Source organism: Polyodon spathula, chromosome 5 (assembly GCF_017654505.1).
Source record: "Polyodon spathula isolate WHYD16114869_AA chromosome 5, ASM1765450v1, whole genome shotgun sequence".
Taxonomy (NCBI): domain Eukaryota; kingdom Metazoa; phylum Chordata; class Actinopteri; order Acipenseriformes; family Polyodontidae; genus Polyodon; species Polyodon spathula.
In genome coordinates, this window is record NC_054538.1 from 21676114 (window position 1) to 21694295 (window position 18182).

General features: G+C 36.9%; 1 protein-coding gene across 7 annotated transcripts in view; it reads left to right on the forward strand.

Annotated features, from left to right (window-relative positions):
* The window catches only part of LOC121315728 (ras and Rab interactor 2-like), a 73081-nt gene that overhangs the window by 38524 nt on the left and 16375 nt on the right, over window positions 1-18182 (forward strand). For 5 of the 7 annotated variants that reach the window (XM_041250075.1, XM_041250078.1, XM_041250077.1 and 2 more), the window contains 5 exons: window positions 1078-1181; window positions 7823-8021; window positions 8990-9101; window positions 13993-14065; window positions 16838-16929. In XM_041250075.1, coding sequence (XP_041106009.1) covers window positions 1078-1181; window positions 7823-8021; window positions 8990-9101; window positions 13993-14065; window positions 16838-16929 — 580 coding nt within the window. The remainder of the gene's footprint in view (window positions 1-1077; window positions 1182-7822; window positions 8022-8989; window positions 9102-13992; window positions 14066-16837; window positions 16930-18182) is intronic. The other 2 variants (XM_041250080.1, XM_041250081.1) reach the window with 2 other exon arrangements.

Sequence of the window (18182 nt, forward strand, 5' to 3'; positions counted from 1 at the left end):
AGTTTTATTTTATTTTTTCAATCCTAAAATTATTGGCCATAGCTATATGCATAAATATCTGTCCTGTTGAGTGTCTGAGTTGTATAAAGTGTAGATTTTTATGGGTGTAATGACCTTAACTCAACAATGGATAGAGACTTGGAAGCATTGGTGCTTACTGATTAACAACTAACATTAATAATCCAAATTCATATTTATAAAGTTTGTTTGAAAATACAGAAAGGACAGATAGATGTACATGTTGCAGTATGCTGAACCTACAAAAGTTTCCAGTTTTATTTTCTGACATTGATAAGTGTAGTTAACCTAGTGCTAAAGTGTTGTCCTCCTTTCTATATCAGTTAAGTGTTCTTTGGGGTATGCAGTGGTGATTTTCACAAAGGTTTAATGGCTCAATTGCATGGTGTAAATGCTTGTTTTTTAGGGCATTTCCAAAATTCTCATTCTTTTTGGCAACGGCATCTGCTGCTATAACCAGAACTTTTTGTGCATTAGTCAAAAGGAAATGTTTAACAGTAAATTAATTACAAAAGTACAGGGGAATAAAATAAACAGAAAACAGCTTTCTGTTTGTACTGATTCAGGCTTCGGTGTGTAATTTATGTACATTAACATTTACCTCACATTTTAGAACCACACAAGTCACCGCATACATCCTGTTTCTCAAATTTGTATGCACTTTGCAAATTAATAAATATTAATGTTAAGGTTATATTTAAGTGGTGTGGATACATATGAGTTAAGGAGTTTTTATGTTGCTTGTGGCATGTTATCAGAAGTATTTTGTGTTTCTTGACTATTATATAGAGGGGTTAATCAGGGTTTACAAAGTCTGTATATAGTTAGAGGTAAAAGCCAACCACTGAGCAGCCTGACTGGATGTTAACAGCACTTCTTTTAAATTGGAGCCCTGGTCCTCGCGGTACTTGGACTACTTTTTTCTGTTTGTTTAACAAACGGGAAGTCCTTGCAGATGACAATCTCAGGATGTTGGCAATTGCCACGTTCCTAGAAAAATGACTAACAGCATCCTATACACTGCCCCTCATAACATTGCTGTGTTTTGTGTTCTTCAAGCAGCTGATCAACACCTTTGCTTCGGAGATTGGAGAGCTGAAGCAGGAGATGGTACAGACGGGCCTTGCAGCCGACGGGGACCCTGAAACTCCAGACATGCAGAGGTAAGTCACTGTTCTTCCATCTTCTCTCTGCAGGCAAACAGCAGGACACTTAACCCCCGTCGTGCCAGCTTCCCAGCCACATGGAAAACAGCATGATGGGCTGTGGGGAGTGGAGCATGTTATTTGTGTGAGGAAGAGTTGTACATACTAACAAGTTGGTTCCCGTGGTTTTATTGACTAGAGCGTTGCAGTGTCTACAAGTCTAGTGCAGTTCTTTTTAATGCAGGCAAGAGTGTTAGCTGCTGTAAGCTGGTTAATATGGATCTGTTTTTAGGCATGTACCAAAAATGATGTCAATGTTGAACTTCAGGTTATTAAAATTGAATATTTATTTTAATTGTCTGTCCAAGATATTTGTTATCAAACAGTTCTCTAGTTCGTTCTTGCTTATATTGGCTTGCGTTAAATTTAAACTGAGACCTGAATTCATCTATGTCCCGATACACTATTCCTTGCACGAAATGTATGTGAATAAACAACTGTTGATAAACTGGAAGCTGCAGTTTGGGTGGTGTGCTTAATAAACGCAAAGTTTTTTTTTTTTTTTTTCCTATCCGGATCAGTTTATAACAAGGTTTACCTGTGTATTTGATGTGTTTGATAAGTGCTGAATCTGACGCCTCTGGACCTTGCTCTTTCCCCTCGCCAGCAGTCGCCAAAAGGCTTTTCCTTTTGCTTAGTAGTTAAACAGCAGGAAATACTATGAGAAATGGTTAATTTGTAGAAATGTGAGAATGAAGTGCTATTGCCCCTCCAGTATGGCACAAATAAATAAATAAACAAGATCAGGGCAAAAGGTTTTACTATGAAGGCGTGGGTGCCCTGCTTACTTGAAATTGATCACTAGCAACTGCGTTAAATAAATATGTATGCAGGATAAAACCAGTACTTGGGATTCCTCTGGCTTGAACAGACTTATACTTAATTAACTTATATTGTGCACTTGCTGAGTTGGTATTTAATGGTGAATGGGCCAATTTCTGAACTGTTATTAGCTGACATTTTATGCTGATATTTTGTGATCATGAATACCAATGTTTACCAATTGTTTGTGGCTGTTGATTTGATAAGAAAGAAAAGTGGATTCAACACAATAAATGACAGTGAATAAAGTGTTTTGAATAAGCAGCAATCTGTTTTATTGACTTGGTCAATTGAAGCCTGAATGTCGTTTTATGTTGAGAAGTAATCGTTGTCAGCCACAATTAGGTTTCAGTTATGTAAAAAATTGTAAGTGCACTGATTGCATAGGTCCTTATTCCTTGTTGTTAAAGGAACTACCACATGCTGAGGTGACCACAATTAGGTTTCAGTTATGTAAGAATGATATTATAAGTACACTGATTGCATGCTGTAGATCCTTATTTCTTTAAATGTACACCATTATGCTATTAAAGGAACTAATACATGCTGAGGTGTGCATTTCTTGACCTAAGCATGTTCCTTTGCTTAGAAACTTCATGAATTAAGGAAAAGGAAACCTTTGTGGCTGCCACTGGGCTGGCTTCAGCAGAAATGAACTCTCGTACGTCATTAACACTCACATGAGACAGACATTGTGTCACGTGGTATTAGCCAGTTTTCCTAATATGAAACCAGTTACTAAATAAAATGGAAATGCTATACTGAATATAATGGTGATTGTAGTTGTACTTTAAATTATAAAACTTGCGGTACAAATTACCAAGAGTTGTAGACCTTAGTTACACCATGGGCTTTTTATATGCAACTATTGAGGAGGTTGCAGAGTTGAAATGTATTTTTTTCTTTCTTCATTTTTTTGCTGTTCTTATTCCCATATGTACATTTGCAAAGTTACTGAAAATGTGCAAGTGATCTAACGCCCAGAGTAGCATTTCTTTAATAACAGCAAAGTATTTGCTAAGTAGAAGTAAACACATTACTTTGACTGAAAAAAATATATATTATGAAATCCTGTGATCTTGCGCAAGCAACCCCCAACCCAAACAGGAGGCGAGCAGGAGATGAAAGAGGAAACTAAAAGGAGATTGTGTTCTTGGCAACATCAAGCCTGTTTCTGTACTCTGAACAATATTTAGAAAACCCTGCCATAACACTGTCAGTGGACAACACTTATTCACCCCAGTGGTGTTTTGTGTTTTCTTACTTGCCCTTGATTGATCTGTGACCATTCCTCAGTGATTTCCTCAATAGCGTTAGCAGTGTCTGCACCTACAAGCCAAGTGCTGTTGGTTCTCCCTTATTTATTGTGACTGAATATTTATTTGAACAGGGAGTTGCAGCTACAGTATATGTGTGGTGTGTGTGTATATATGTATGTATATATGTGTGTGTGTGTGTGTGTGTGTGTGTGTGTGTGTGTGTGTATATGTATATGTGTATATATATATATATATATATATATATATATACACACATATACATATATATACACACACACATACATACACATACATACATACAAACACACACACACACATATATATATATATGTGTGTGTATATATATATATAATATATATATATATATATATATATATATATATATATATATATATACACACACACAGTGTCTTGCAAAAGTATTCAGACCCTCTCACAGTTTTCACATTTTGTTGTTTAAAGCTTGCAGTCATGACACTTTGAAGTAGGAATTAATGTGTTATATACACAACCTACTCCACACATTCAAAGGAAAAACAAAAAAAAAGAAGCAAATAGATAATTAATAGGAAATAAAAATGGAAGTCATGATTGCATAAGTATTCAAACCCTTTGCTGTGGCAAACCTAAATTAGTTCAGGTGCACAAAATGACCTTAATGAGCCACACAATTAGTTGAATGGCCTCTGTCTGTGTGCAATATTAGTGGTGCTCATGATTTCAGAATAAAAACACCTGTCTCTGTGAGGTTCCTTGGTCAGGTAGTGAATTTCAAGCAAAGACTCAACCATGAAGACCAAGGAGCTTTCAAAGGAAGTCATGGATAAAGTCATTGAAAAGCACAGATCAGGAGAAGGATACAAAAAAATATCGAAGCCTCTGAATATCCCTGTGAGCACAGTCTACTCAATCATCAAGAAATGGAAGGTGCATTGTATCACCCAGACACTGCCTAGATCAGGCTGTCCCTCCAAACTGAGCAGCCGGGCAAGAAGGAAACTGGTGAGGGATGCCACTGTGAGGCCAACGACAACTTTGAAAGAGCTACAGAGTTCAAAGGCTGAGATAGGAGAAAATGTGCATTAGTCAACAATATCCAGAACACTTCACAAAAATAGCCTGTATGGCAGGGTGGCAAGAACGAAGCCACTACTAAAAATAAGCCATCTCAAAGCCTGCATGGAGTTTGCAACAAAGCACCTTAGTGATCCTGCAAAAATGTGGCAAAAGGTGTTGTGGTCAGACAAAACCAAGTTGGAATGTTACGTTTGGCGCAGACCCAACACAGCACATCTCCCAGTCAACACCATCCCTACAGTCAAGCATGGTGGTGACAGCATCATGCTATGGGGATGCTTCTCCTCAGCAGGGACTGGAAAGCTTGTTAGGATTGAAGGAAAAATAGATGGAGCAAAGTACATGCAAATACTAGAGCAAAACCTGTTTGTCTGCTAAAGACTTACAACTGGGGCGAAAATTCACCTTTCAGCAGAACAGTGATCCAAAGCACAAGGCCAAGCTACACTGGTGTGACTTACGAATAAGAAAGTGAATGGCCCAAAGTCCTGACTTGAATCCTATTGAGAATCTGTGGAAAGACTTGAAAACTGCTGTCCATAAGCGATCTCCAAGCAACTTGTGAGAGCTTGAATAAATCTGCCAAGAAGAATGGGCACAAATTGCACCAAGACGGTGTGCAGAGTTGGTAGAGACTTACCCAAAAAGACTTGCGGCTGTAGTTGCTGCCAAAGATGCTTCCACCAGATATTGAGTTGACGGGTCTGAATACTTTGGATACTAGTTTTTTCTTTTTAGTTTTTACTGACATTTGCTGTAACTTCTTACCCTTAGAAGTCTTCAGTTTGAGCATTCAAGTTTTGAATAAAATATTAAGTTTAAAAAAAAAATGTCTATGCATCATTTCGTAATTTCACAAAATGAGACACCATAGGAAGGGTCTGAATACTTTTGCAAGGCACTGACTGTGTGTTTGTATATATTTACAGTAAATGGTCCTGTGTTTATAGGATATGACTAAGATCATAGGTTCAGTTCAGCAGGTCTTTATGTTTAATACAGAAGAGTAGCAAATTAAGTCCTAATTTGTCTTCACAGAGTAGATTTCAATGGGATTAACACAAGACTGATCTGGCTGCAGTGGAGATAAGATATTTTTGGCTTCTTTTAAAGTTAAATAATCCCATAATCCTCCCTTGGCATTGCCTGAACACTGCCTGTTTCATCTATGGGAATCCATAGACTTGCAGTATCACAGCTGATATTTAATTGCCTGTTATGATTATAACGCCTTGCTGGTTATCATTTAATGATTTGTTTTTGTGTTTTATGTTCAACTTTAGATCACATTTTACAATACATTTCTTTATCTAAGTGTTTACTCCATTTTACACGTACATCATCTTATGTTTGGCTGACATGCTACACATCTGCTTTGATCTTAGGGAATGCTAACAGCCTGCCAGAATAAAGAGGTTCTTCCCTGTTCTTGTTTGGGAACATTGCTTATCAAGACATCCCAGAACTCGAGACAATGTACCTTTGTGGAAGCATGCAGACCTAGACTAGTAGCTCATCAGTGTTTTATCAGACAAGGGAAAGGCCAGCATTAGCACCTTCTACAATGCTTCAGAGAGTGCCAAAATAAATGCAAAGATAAAAGCATCATGCCAAGTTCGAATAGGGAAACGACGTAAATTGAACATTCTTTTGGTATTTCATGATTCCAAAATTGAAACTAACATTGCTTCTCCATCATTAAAATAATTCTCCTTCAAGATGCATATTCCCGAACTTGATTACATTTTGCATGAACACTAGGAACAAGAAGTCATTCCCTGGGCAGTTAAGGTTGTTCACGGTGGAAAAAGAGATGGTACAAAGCTGCTCATCAAATCCATCCCCCGTTACCCACCGTGCGATGATAATGTGAAAAAGGTAACCGGGTCTTGTACAATGATACTGTTGATGGTGCTTTTGCTGTACTGTCAAATCAGTGGTAATAGCATCCATCTGGGATAGAATTGCACACCATTGTTTTGAAATAAAACATTTCCTAAAGGTTATCATAATCTCACTGACTGGGGAAAATTCAATTTTCTCCCACTCATCAATATGCTGTATTCTAGAGAAGCTATGATTCAGAGCACAGAGTATTAGGTATATAAAGTGCAGATTAGAACTTGAGTGAAGACTACGATATACCTTTAGAGCAGTCAGTGAATCACTCGTATGCAGGCCACAGAATGTTATCTGAATCACATCTTTTAGATTGGAAATGACCTGCTTCAGTTCTTCTAACACTAAACCATTGAAGGAGCTTAACTTACTGCTGACTTGACTATAGGTTAAACATCAATAATAAAAAAAAAAAATGGGGGGTATGATGAACTGTAAACTTTGCAGAAAAGCTAAAACACAGTTAAGTGCATACTAATAAACTTTGTAAAATTAAACATTAAAACAATAACTTCTTCCTCCTGAAAAAAAAAAAAATACTGAAACTCTAAACAATTAGTCAGAAGAAGGTTATTCTATGACGTACAGCTTTTAGTTAAATGTGAATTATAAAAGTAACCGTTCCCAAACACTATTTAACATGGTTGACATTACAGGTTATTAATAATGTTGTTCCTCTTGGTTTCACACTCCACAGTTAATATGAAGAGCAGCATAAATGTGGTTAACATTTCTTCAGTTCATACATGGCAGGTTTTTAAAAGAAAGCTGTAATAAACAAACTTAAAGGAAGATACGCCAATCCAGCCATTTCTCCATGTGCTTTCCAACACACAGAATCATTTTGAGACTGATTTTGTTTTTTGTTTTTCCCCCCTTCAAGAGGAACAACTTGGATTTGGAACTGTGCTTGACCTTTTTTTTTTCTTTTTGCACAAGTTAAATAAAATGTTTCCATGTCCTTTTTAATACAGAATATTGCATCATGTACTTGTACAGCAGGAGAACCAAAAAACACAATGGTTGTTTTTGATCAACAGAGACAGCTAAAAAATGCAGTCTTTGACAGGAAATACCTGAGGGGGGAGACATTGCTCTCTAAAGTGTTTGTTATTGGTATTCAGACATGGTTAAGGGTTGAGTAACAATGCTAAAAACATTGGAGCCCTATGGCAACCAGGATTAAGGACTTATTTTATTAATATATTTTATCAATATTTACCTCCTTTTCTACTGCTTTGCAGAAAGTTTCGATATTTATATAAGTTGTGTTCCACTGAATCCTTCATGGACTGTTTTGTTTTTGTCTAGGTAAGTACAGACAACAATGTAGTTTCATTGCATCTTGAAATATCACATTTTGACATATTTATTTATGTATTGTTTGTTTCATTATTCAAAGGTGAAAAATAATATAGCATGTTTACTGATAAAGCTGACTAAAGCTTAGGAATCTATGCAGGACTTTCCTCTTCTAATTGGCAGCCCTGCTTATAATAAGCTCTGCTTGATCTCTCCTAGCAGCAGCTTAGAGGAAGATGTCAGCAGTCTGTACCTGCAGGAGAAGGACACAAAGAGCAGTGCCCGAGATTCAGGCTACGACTCTCTGAAGAGGAAACTCAGCATCCTGGACCGGCTCATCCTGTCCCATTCAGTGTGGCTTCTGCTCACTTTGAGTGACGACGAAGCACACCGAATCCTGCGACAACAGCAGCCTGGGGTGAGAGCCATATTTAAAACTCTTCACAGGGATGAAAAGAAAACTCCCATTGCATAGCGGCTTGATCCATTCCTTGTTTTACTATGTTTAATAAGACACACCTGAGCTTGTTACCTTTACACTGTGGCTAACCAAGCTCATGTTAAAACCTGGAATGGGTGAAACTGCTGTGCAATTATTTCTATCCCTGCTTCACACACCAGTGAGATTGGGGTTGACTCTACGGATGATGGTTTTTGAGGGTTTTTTAAGTTTTTTTCTTTGAATTTGGTCTTGAAAATATTTTTATTTTCTTTAAGTTGTTTATATTGTTTACTTGGTTTTCTGGCCCATAATATACCATTTTAATTCAATTGGAACACCATTATTGCTGCAGCAGGTAGCATGAGCTGGATACACTGGGATGCTCCTAAGTGAAATCTACTGTATCCTGGCAAATGCTTTGAGTAAAAGGCATGATTTTTGACCCATGATGTGTAATTTAAAATATACAAACAAGCAATTAGTATATATCTTATATATATATATATATATATATTATAGATTATATATATATAATATATATATATATAATATATATAATCAATATATTACGTAGAGTCCCACGGAGAGACAGATCATATCATCTGTAGCTTTAGGAATATTTACTTCAATTATCTTTTTCGTATAGGGGGGTTTCTTGTAGACTGTTTCTGTTCTGTATACCTTCTGAAGCAATAACAGAGATCAGAAAAATGTGGAATTTAGTTATGGGCTTAGAAACCCACAGTACCTCTCACCTAGTATGAGTAGCCTTAAGTGGCAGAAAATCTTACACTGGGGTATACCTTATCCTGCACAAGCTTCTGCTAAACGAGTGGGCAGACAGTAGCTTTGATGGACCTACTCTACCTATAGCAGTTCTGTCCAGCCCCTGCAGGAGCTGTTTGCACCTCATTCCAGTAAGCTCACTGTCTTTCTCCTGTTAGATCTTCCTGGTGAGGAAATCAGCTAAGCTGCAAAAGAAGGTTATATCCCTGCGCCTTGGCACTGAATTCGGACCCTCTATCAGAGACTTACCAATAAAGGAGAGTCAGTACAGTGAGTATCTCCTCTAGTACACTAGCTACATATGCAGTTATTTATGCTGGGTGTTATTAATAGCACTTTTAAATATTATTATTAGTGGTGTTGTATTTAATTGGAACTGTTACAATATAATATTTGTGGGTATACACTGTATAGGAAAGACAGGCAGGACAGAAGAGGAGGAGGGGTAGCGCTATACATAAGAAACAGTCTTGAAGCCCAGGTGTTAAACCTGGACAAAGAAAATAAAACCGAATCAATATGGGTCAGAATAACGGACAAAAATTCAAAGGGCATAATAATAGGAGCATGCTATAGACCGCCAGATTCAGACGGTGAGCAAAATAATCTGTTATACAATGACATTAAAAATGTGTGTAGCAAAGGAGAAGCCATACTAATGGAGGATTTCAACTTCCCCCAAATAAAATGGGAAAACCCGGTGGGTAGCGCGAAGGATGAAATAGAAATGGTGGAAATGACAAATGACTGCTTCCTAACACAATTTGTCAAGGCACCGACTAGAGGGGAGGCATGCCTTGATTTAGTCTTTTCAAATAACGAAGATAGAATAACTAAAACAGAGGTCAGAGAACCACTGGCAAACTCAGACCACAACATGGTCTCATTTGAAGTGTTTTTTAAAACCCCAAAAGTAATGACTAAAGCTAAGGTTTACAATTTTAGAAAAGCAAACTATGAAGGTATGAAACAGAGACTAACAGAAGTAGATTGGAGTAAAATAGAGAAAACACCCACAGAAGAAGGATGGTTGTTCTTCAAAAATGTAGTACTGGAGGCGCAAAACAATTACATCCCTAAAGTAGACAAATCTAAATGTAAAACTAAATTGCCAAAATGGTTTAATAGATCAATTAAAAAAAATATTCAGCGAAAAAAGGCACTTTACAGAGCATTAAAAAAGGACCAAAAAGAAAGTATGCAGAAAGAGTACACAGAACTGCAAACACAAGTCAAAAAGGAAGTAAAAAAGGAAGTTAGAAAGGCCAAGAGAGAAATAGAAATGAACATTGCTAAGGGAGCTAAAACCAATTCCAAAATGTTTTTCCAATATTACAACAGCAAGCGAACATTCAAAGAGGAGATTAAATGTTTGAGATACAAATGGCAAAATCGTAGATGAAGAAAAAAAAAATAGCAAATATATTAAATGATTACTTTTCACAAGTTTTTACAAAGGAAGATACTGACAACATGCCCCACATGTCATCCAGTTCCTATCCAGTTTTAAATAACTTTAGCATAACTGAGGCAGAAGTGTTAAAGGGACTAGGAGCTCTTAAAATAAACAAATCCCCTGGGCTGGATGAGATCCTCCCAGTAGTACTCAAAGAAATGAAAGAAGTAATTTACAAACCGCTAACCAAGATCATGCAGCAGTCTCTTGACACAGGGGTGGTACCGACAGACTGGAAAATTGCAAACGTAATACCGATCCACAAAAAGGGAAACAAAACTGAACCAGGTAACTACAGACCAGTAAGCCTGACTTCTATTATATGCAAACTTATGGAAACTATAATAAGATCCAAAATGGAAAATTACCTATATGGTAACAGGGTCCTGGGAGACAGTCAACATGGTTTTAGGAAAGGGAGATCGTGTCTAACTAACTTGCTCAATTTTTTTGAGGATGCAACATCGATAATGGATAATTGCAAAGCATATGACATGGTTTATTTAGATTTCCAGAAAGCTTTTGACAAAGTCCCACACAAAAGATTAATTCTCAAACTGAACGCAGTTGGGATTCAAGGAAACACATGTACATGGATTAGGGAGTGGTTAACATGTAGAAAACAGAAAGTACTGATTAGAGGAAAAACCTCAGAATGGAGTGTGGTAACCAGTGGTGTACCACAGGGATCAGTATTAGGTCCTCTGCTATTCCTAATCTACATTAATGATTTAGATTCTGGTATAGTAAGCAAACTTGTTAAATTTGCAGACGACACAAAAGTAGGAGGAGTGGCAAACACTGTTGCAGCAGCAAAGGTCATTCAAAATGATCTAGACAAGATTCAGAACTGGGCAGACACATGGCAAATGACATTTAATAGAGAAAAGTGTAAGGTACTGCATGCAGGAAATAAAAATGTACATTATAAATATCATATGGGAGATACTGAAATTGGAGACGGAATCTATGAAAAAGACCTAGGAGTTTTTGTTGACTCAGAAATGTCTTCATCTAGACAATGTGGGGAAGCTATAAAAAAGGCTAACAAGATGCTCGGATACATTGTGAAAAGTGTTGAATTTAAATCAAGGGAAGTAATGTTAAAACTGTACAATGCACTAGTAAGACCTCATCTTGAATATTGTGTGCAGTTCTGGTCACCTCGCTATAAAAAAGATATTGCTGCTCTAGAAAGAGTGCAAAGAAGAGCGACCAGAATTATTCCGGGCTTAAAAGGCATGTCATATGCAGACAGGCTAAAAAAATTGAATCTGTTCAGTCTTGAACAAAGAAGACTACGTGGCGACCTAATTCAAGCATTCAAAATTCTAAAAGGTATTGACAATGTCAACCCAAGGGACTTTTTCAGCCTGAAAAAAGAAACAAGGACCAGGGGTCACAAATGGAGATTAGACAAAGGGGCATTCAGAACAGAAAATAGGAGGCACTTCTTTTTTACACAGAGAATTGTGAGGGTCTGGAATCAACTCCCCAGTAATGTGTTGAAGCTGACACCCTGGGATCTTTCAAGAAGCTGCTTGATGAGATTTTGGGATCAATAAGCTACTAACATCCAAACGAGCAAGATGGGACGAATGGCCTCCTCTTGTTTGTAAACTTTCTTATGTTCTTATGTTCTAATTGTTTTAAAGAGGTTGCCTTTAGCAATTCAAAATGTATATAAGATACTGTGACTGGGAGAGAACTGTGCTGGGTATCAAGTGCATTCATGGTCCTGGGTGGGGGGGGGTGCCTGCCTGTCAATCGTGGCGTTGACACAATCCTGATAAAGCAGAAGGCGGCAGCAGAGACTACATAAAGGCACAGGAAGACAGCCGCTCGATTTGAGTTTGCTTAAGTTCCCAAACTGGTAAAAATACAGTCCCTGGGATGTTATTTATTTGAGCTTAGGGGGATCTGGGCAACCCCATATAAGTGTACTGAGGGAACAGATCCGTGTCCTTGCAGGCTAGCAGAGGCTGCAAGACCCTGCTTAACAGCACTTTTCCTTGTAGTTTTATTTGCAGTGTTTGTTTTCCCTTTCTATTTCTCCTTTTGATTATAAACTATTATTTCTACACGTACAGTACCTCAGGGTGATACCATTGCTGGTAGCAACCATAAGAGTGTCAAATAATGACACACCTTGTGAATAATAAATCCTGGCACCTGTGTGGTGTCCTAGACATTTCTGAATCCTGTGTAGATCAGTAAGTCACCCTGTTACAGCTACCTAGAGATTGTAGATTAAACCATATGATCAGTTTTTAAATACCATTTAACATTTAAAATACTGTAATCCAATCTGTATATCACCACAACCGAACACATACTGTATACAACTCTACATATGCAACTATCTAGACCTGAACTGATGTGTACCTATAACAGCACCTTTACAGTATTTTAATATCATACAGCTGGTGAATCAAGACAGGTGGGTTTAGTCTACTGTAGTCAAACTTTCATTTAATTCCTTACCAAAAACCTTTTTGTCTTATTTCACCAAAAGGAAACTAACTGAAAAATGATGTTCTGTCATAAATAATATTCTTCTAAAATAAAAAAAAAAAGATTAACAAAATGTAAGCTTCAGCAGGTGCTTTGTAACAGTTAACCCTGTTTCTTGTGCTATAGGGAAAGTGTTTTATGTACCAGTAATAAGAGACTAGGATGTGAGCTGTAAATGATCAGATCTGTTTTATTCTCTCCCCGTCTGGAGAGTTATTGAACCAAGGGTCAGACTCGCACCATTGGGCAGGTTATTTTCATTATACCAGAAACTACTATGTAGTAAATCACATTTCTAAAAATAAATAAGTAAATAAATAAGTAAATAAACCAGTATGTTAGACACACACACACCAGACATCTGTTCACTGTGTCATTTTAATTGAAAAACAACCCCACTGGTTTCATAAATAAATGCAGTATATTCTGCTGTGTAAAAAACTTCATTACAAAGAATATTCAAGTTTTATGACATTATTAAATATCATTTATATGGAACTATATCCTGAATAGCAAAGTCTATAGTGTATAACATTGTACTCTTTGTGCTAGTTGTAAACAAAGGTTGAAGCAACAGTTACTGTGGTGCCACTGATATTAAAGAAACCACAAGACTCCAGCTGATTGAATGATGCTCCCGCCATTATTTTATGGTTGTGGCACAACTTGGTTACAGAACTGGGCGCAGATTTAAGAACAAAAATCATCAATTGAAAGGATTAAGTTAAAACATCCAGTATCTGTTTGCAGTCTACGTGATCTTGGCAGAATCAAGGCTTGTCACCTAGAACTGAATGCGCTGGCCACCTCAAGGTTATTTGCTGTTGTAAATCAGGAATACATTTATTTTTTAGTCTGTCGAGCAGTTTTATATTGGTTGGTGTGGGTTAATGTTTCACTAAGTTCTTAGCTAATACAGATTTACAGGGTTGTATTCTTTTAAAACTTTTGTTTTAATTCAGCAAGCAGGCATTACTAACAGATTACCAATTCTTCTACTTGTGCTATTTTTGCTCTGAGCAGGCAGTCTGCACACATGTTTTTCATTATGAGGGAGCCTTTTGCTTCTCGTATGTCAAAACAAGCTTTTCATTTGGACTGAAACATGTTAGTTCCATTGCAGCACAAGCTCAATTGGAATTGTGCAATATTTATGTTGACCACTTTTTTTTTTTTCTTTTCTTTCTGTAGCTTTTTCTCTGGAAGGATCTGGTATCAGTTTTGCGGATTTGTTTAGACTCATTGCTTTCTACTGCATCAGCAGGTAAGGCAGAAAAACAATGTTATTGATGCATTTTAAACACATTTGTAATTTGCATGGACCTTAAGCATTGACAAAACAGGCCAACAAAACTATGTGACTCTAGTCACCCTGCCCTAGAGGCACTCTTTGTGTCTCTTGTAGTTTGCTTTAGTGTTCTTTTGTTTTGTATTTTATAGTTGCAGGGCCCAGTGTGGTTGGTGGATATCATGGAAGTAACTCCTATTGATGCAATTGGATGTTCTTTTTATGAGTTATATTTTCCTATAACCTCAGATGGAATCGGTTAATAAGCACAGGGTATTCCATAGTAACTGAGAGCTACTTTGCAGTCCAACTTTTTTTTTCAGCAGTGTGGTCTAGTAGTGGTACAGTAAGCATTAATAATCGGTAAGGATACGATTTTGGCAGTGATTTTTAGTACCATTCCATGGGCGACTTAAGGAAAAACAAGAATTCACAGAAAGGCCACCAAATAATGTAGGTTTAGCTACATGAACACACAAGAGCTTTTAAATAGTACACCAAAATCAATAATATAAAAACTGTTGCTTTTGACAGCTGGCAAATGTAGATGTTACTTTAGAGTACAAAACTTAGTTAAAAGTCTTTCAACCAACGTAATTTTTGTTTGTTTGTTTTTGTTAATACGATGCATGCTTTCACATCGGTCGCGTAGAGAAACAGATGGTGTATGAAATAAACTGTGTTCTTATTTCTCTGGGCGCGTCTGGCGTAAATTACACCCCAGGGAATTATGCACTTAAAAAATAAAAATTATGCGGTATCTCTGTACAAGTATGTGCAAAGTAACACAGTATTGTACAGTTGTATTGGGTAAATATTGGATATCAAATACTAGTAGAAGTTTTTTTTTTTTAAAGTCACATAGTCTTTCTGTATTCCAAGATTGAAATAAAGGAACATCAGCTTTCAGTTTGTCTTCCGAAAAAGAACGCCTCCGATCGGACGAGACAAGATTAAACAGCAAGTTGCTGCATTTATGTACCTGAAAGCTGATGTTTTCAAATTAGGAAGACGGTCAGCGTTTTGATGACCATAACAAGTCGATGTAAATTTCCCCTGACTGTAGAGCGCTCTGGATCGCATCGGGTGTCACCTTCACAGTGTACAAAACAAATAACATCTTTTACTCTTTTTTTTTTTTTTTTTTTTTTTTTTAACCAAATGTTAAAAACTAAACGTTAATATCTTTTTAAAGTGGTTGAAACATTCATACGTTCTTCATTGGTATTCTAGTTTGTTTACATTTGCTAGCCTCGCTTTGATCGAAGTTCAGTGTAATGGAGCACTGTGCCTTTTAAGACATTAATAATTTGAACAGAAGTAGGTGACGTCACAGATGACGTGTGAGTATGTCCAAGAACTTAAGAAATAAAAGAAAATATATCTAAAAAGCATTAACAACACTGAAAGAGACACTGCTCCACGCAGAGCTCTCCATGATTAGAAAATAGTTTTTTGTTCGTACGTATTAAAGTAATAACACGTATTGTTTTATGAAACATTTAACTCAAACTGTTGCAAAAAAAGTAGTAAAGAAGAGCCGAAGTTGACTATAAAAGCCAGTCCTGCGAAAGTCTTGCGATGTGATTTGTAGCTGGAATTGAGTAGATTTGGTCGGGCGATGGCAAACCACTTTCCCATCTCAACCCACTTGTAGTCAACAAGCGGTAGCAACTTTTTGAAGGGCGAAAAACAAGGGCTTCTTTTGCTTCTGCGAGATTTCACTTGGAATTTTTTGTTTTGTTTTCTAACGCGAATGCTTTCGCGTCCTCGTTCTCTAAGTCCTAACTTTGATTTGTAAGTATTACTACAGCAGGTGATCACATTTTAAACCAATGTCCATGCACTGTTGTAAAGAGCTTGGAATTCAAGAAGCGTGATTCTTGTTAAAAAAAAAAAAAAAAAAAAAAAAAAAAGAGCTCTACTTGAAAGCAGGCATTGAATCTTTTTTTCTTTCTCGCAGTTGTTCATCTGCAGAACAAATAACTGCTCAAAGTAGTGCTCTATGTGATCTTTAAAAACATAGAAGTGGGACAAGCCTCAGTGTAGCTCCAACACACATGTTAACTTAGAACTTGTGTTTTTGTTTTTTTAAATCTAAGACTAGTCATTTTTTTTCTAAATGCTATGTTTTGGAGCTGTACTGGCAGCAAAAAAGCAAGGCTAAAATGGAAAGAAACTCATCACATATAATTAAACTTCTGTCACAAGGTGGAACTCACTTTGACCCCCAATGTGTTACAAATAATGTGGTAATGAAACCTCCCAGGGGGTCTCAGTCATTCAGTTAATTCCCCTTCTGAAAACCAACACCCCAGCCTCCCCTAGTCCCTTGCCATAGAAGGCAGCATGCTCAGTGCAATATTTCCAAACCTCTTGTTTTCTTTTTTGCAAAAAAAAAAAAAAAAAAAAAAAAAAAACTGTAATTATAAGCTATATTGCTTGAGGGGCAAAGTATATGCCTTTTTTATTTTGACTAAGTTGTCCAAACAAGTGTCAAAAAGAAAAATGACAATTTTATCTATTTTTTTACACATACCATAAAAAAACAAACATTTCCTAGACATTGATCTTCAGAAAGCAGTCAAAAGCAAACAACCCTCGAGTTTAAAAGCCCTACCGTATGCAGTTTTTTTTTTTTTTTCAGCTGTAACTTCCTCCCCAAGTAAACCGCCTCCAGGCAGGCAATGTTTAACTCTGTTCCCGTTCTGAGACGCCCATATTAACTGCTGCTCCTTCTCTTGGAAGGGATGTCCTGCCATTCACCTTGAGGTTACCAGAGACGATCGCAGCAGCAAAAACACAGGCAGACCTTGAAGAGGTTGCTCAGCTGGGAGTTGGTAAGTGCACCTTTCTTGCTTTTGCTGTGGAACAGAAAATTGATTTAAAACTTTAAGATCTGTTCATCAAATGAATCTGTTTGTTACAGGTTTACTGTGTCGAAGTACTGCTATGGCCAAAAATTTTGTGTCCCCTAGAATTTTAGGATTGAGCCTTAAAAAAAAAAACAAATAAAAAAAAAAAAAAACATAATTTAGATCTTTTATTTAACATTGTGTAATCAAAGAAAGTACAAAATTATATCGCAAAAGTGTACTGGAAGCCATAATACAAGTGCAGTATTTCATGTTAGATTTAAAATGTCACATTTTTCAAGTGTTGTTAGTTTATGGAAAACCGCAAAGTGGTATGTAATTCAATATGTTAATGTAACATTATTCAGCAGGTTTCATTCAACTTTGTGAGGCAAAGTTAGTTAATTATATAGGGTGATGCAAAACTTTTGGCCATAGCTGTACAGTATGTTTGTTGTATAGTTTGTTCTAGATAACTGCTTGGCCAGTTGTAATGAAATTACTTACCAAAGCCGTTCTTTAGCTTTAAGTTAGTAAGAGTACCAGAATATGGGGGTAGCGGTATACTGTAAATAGGTGTGTAGCAGTCTTCCTTGTGGATGCAGGTAACTGTGATTTACTTCTATGTGATTCAGTCACATTAATTAGCAGTTATCTGTAGAGTTAATGAAGAGTTTAGTGACTGACTGAGAGGAGCTGCTCTTTCCTTTGTAGCTGATTAGGAGCAGTGAGGGTTCTCAAATTATTTCTTAATGCACACCTGGGATGCAGTGTAGCCAGCCGATATACTGACGTCAGCAGAAATGAACTCCTTGACGCATGTTGCTGGATTAGAACACCACTGATTCCTGAAATGAGTCCTGTCAGTTTTTTGGGTAGGTGTGTAAATCAGTGAAATCAGATTGTAAGAGTTGAAGCCAATAGTTTGAAAAATCTAAAACATATGTTACTTTTTTATTGGTACAGCTTGCATGGCAGATGGAGAGAGAAAAAAAAAAAACTTACTGCGAGAAATTCTATTTGAAGTAGTACTGATAGAAACGTATATAATTCTATTGCAAACATTGTGACAAGAAATCTTTCTTGTGTTTGAGAAAAACCGTGCCCCAGTGATGTTAACAGCTGCTAATTTCCAAAGCCGTGATCAGCAAGAATATTATTGCTGAGGAATCCTCCTTCTCGATTTGGATTACGTGAGACCAAGCTGTTTTTTCTTTTTGCATAGTTATTTTTGGGAT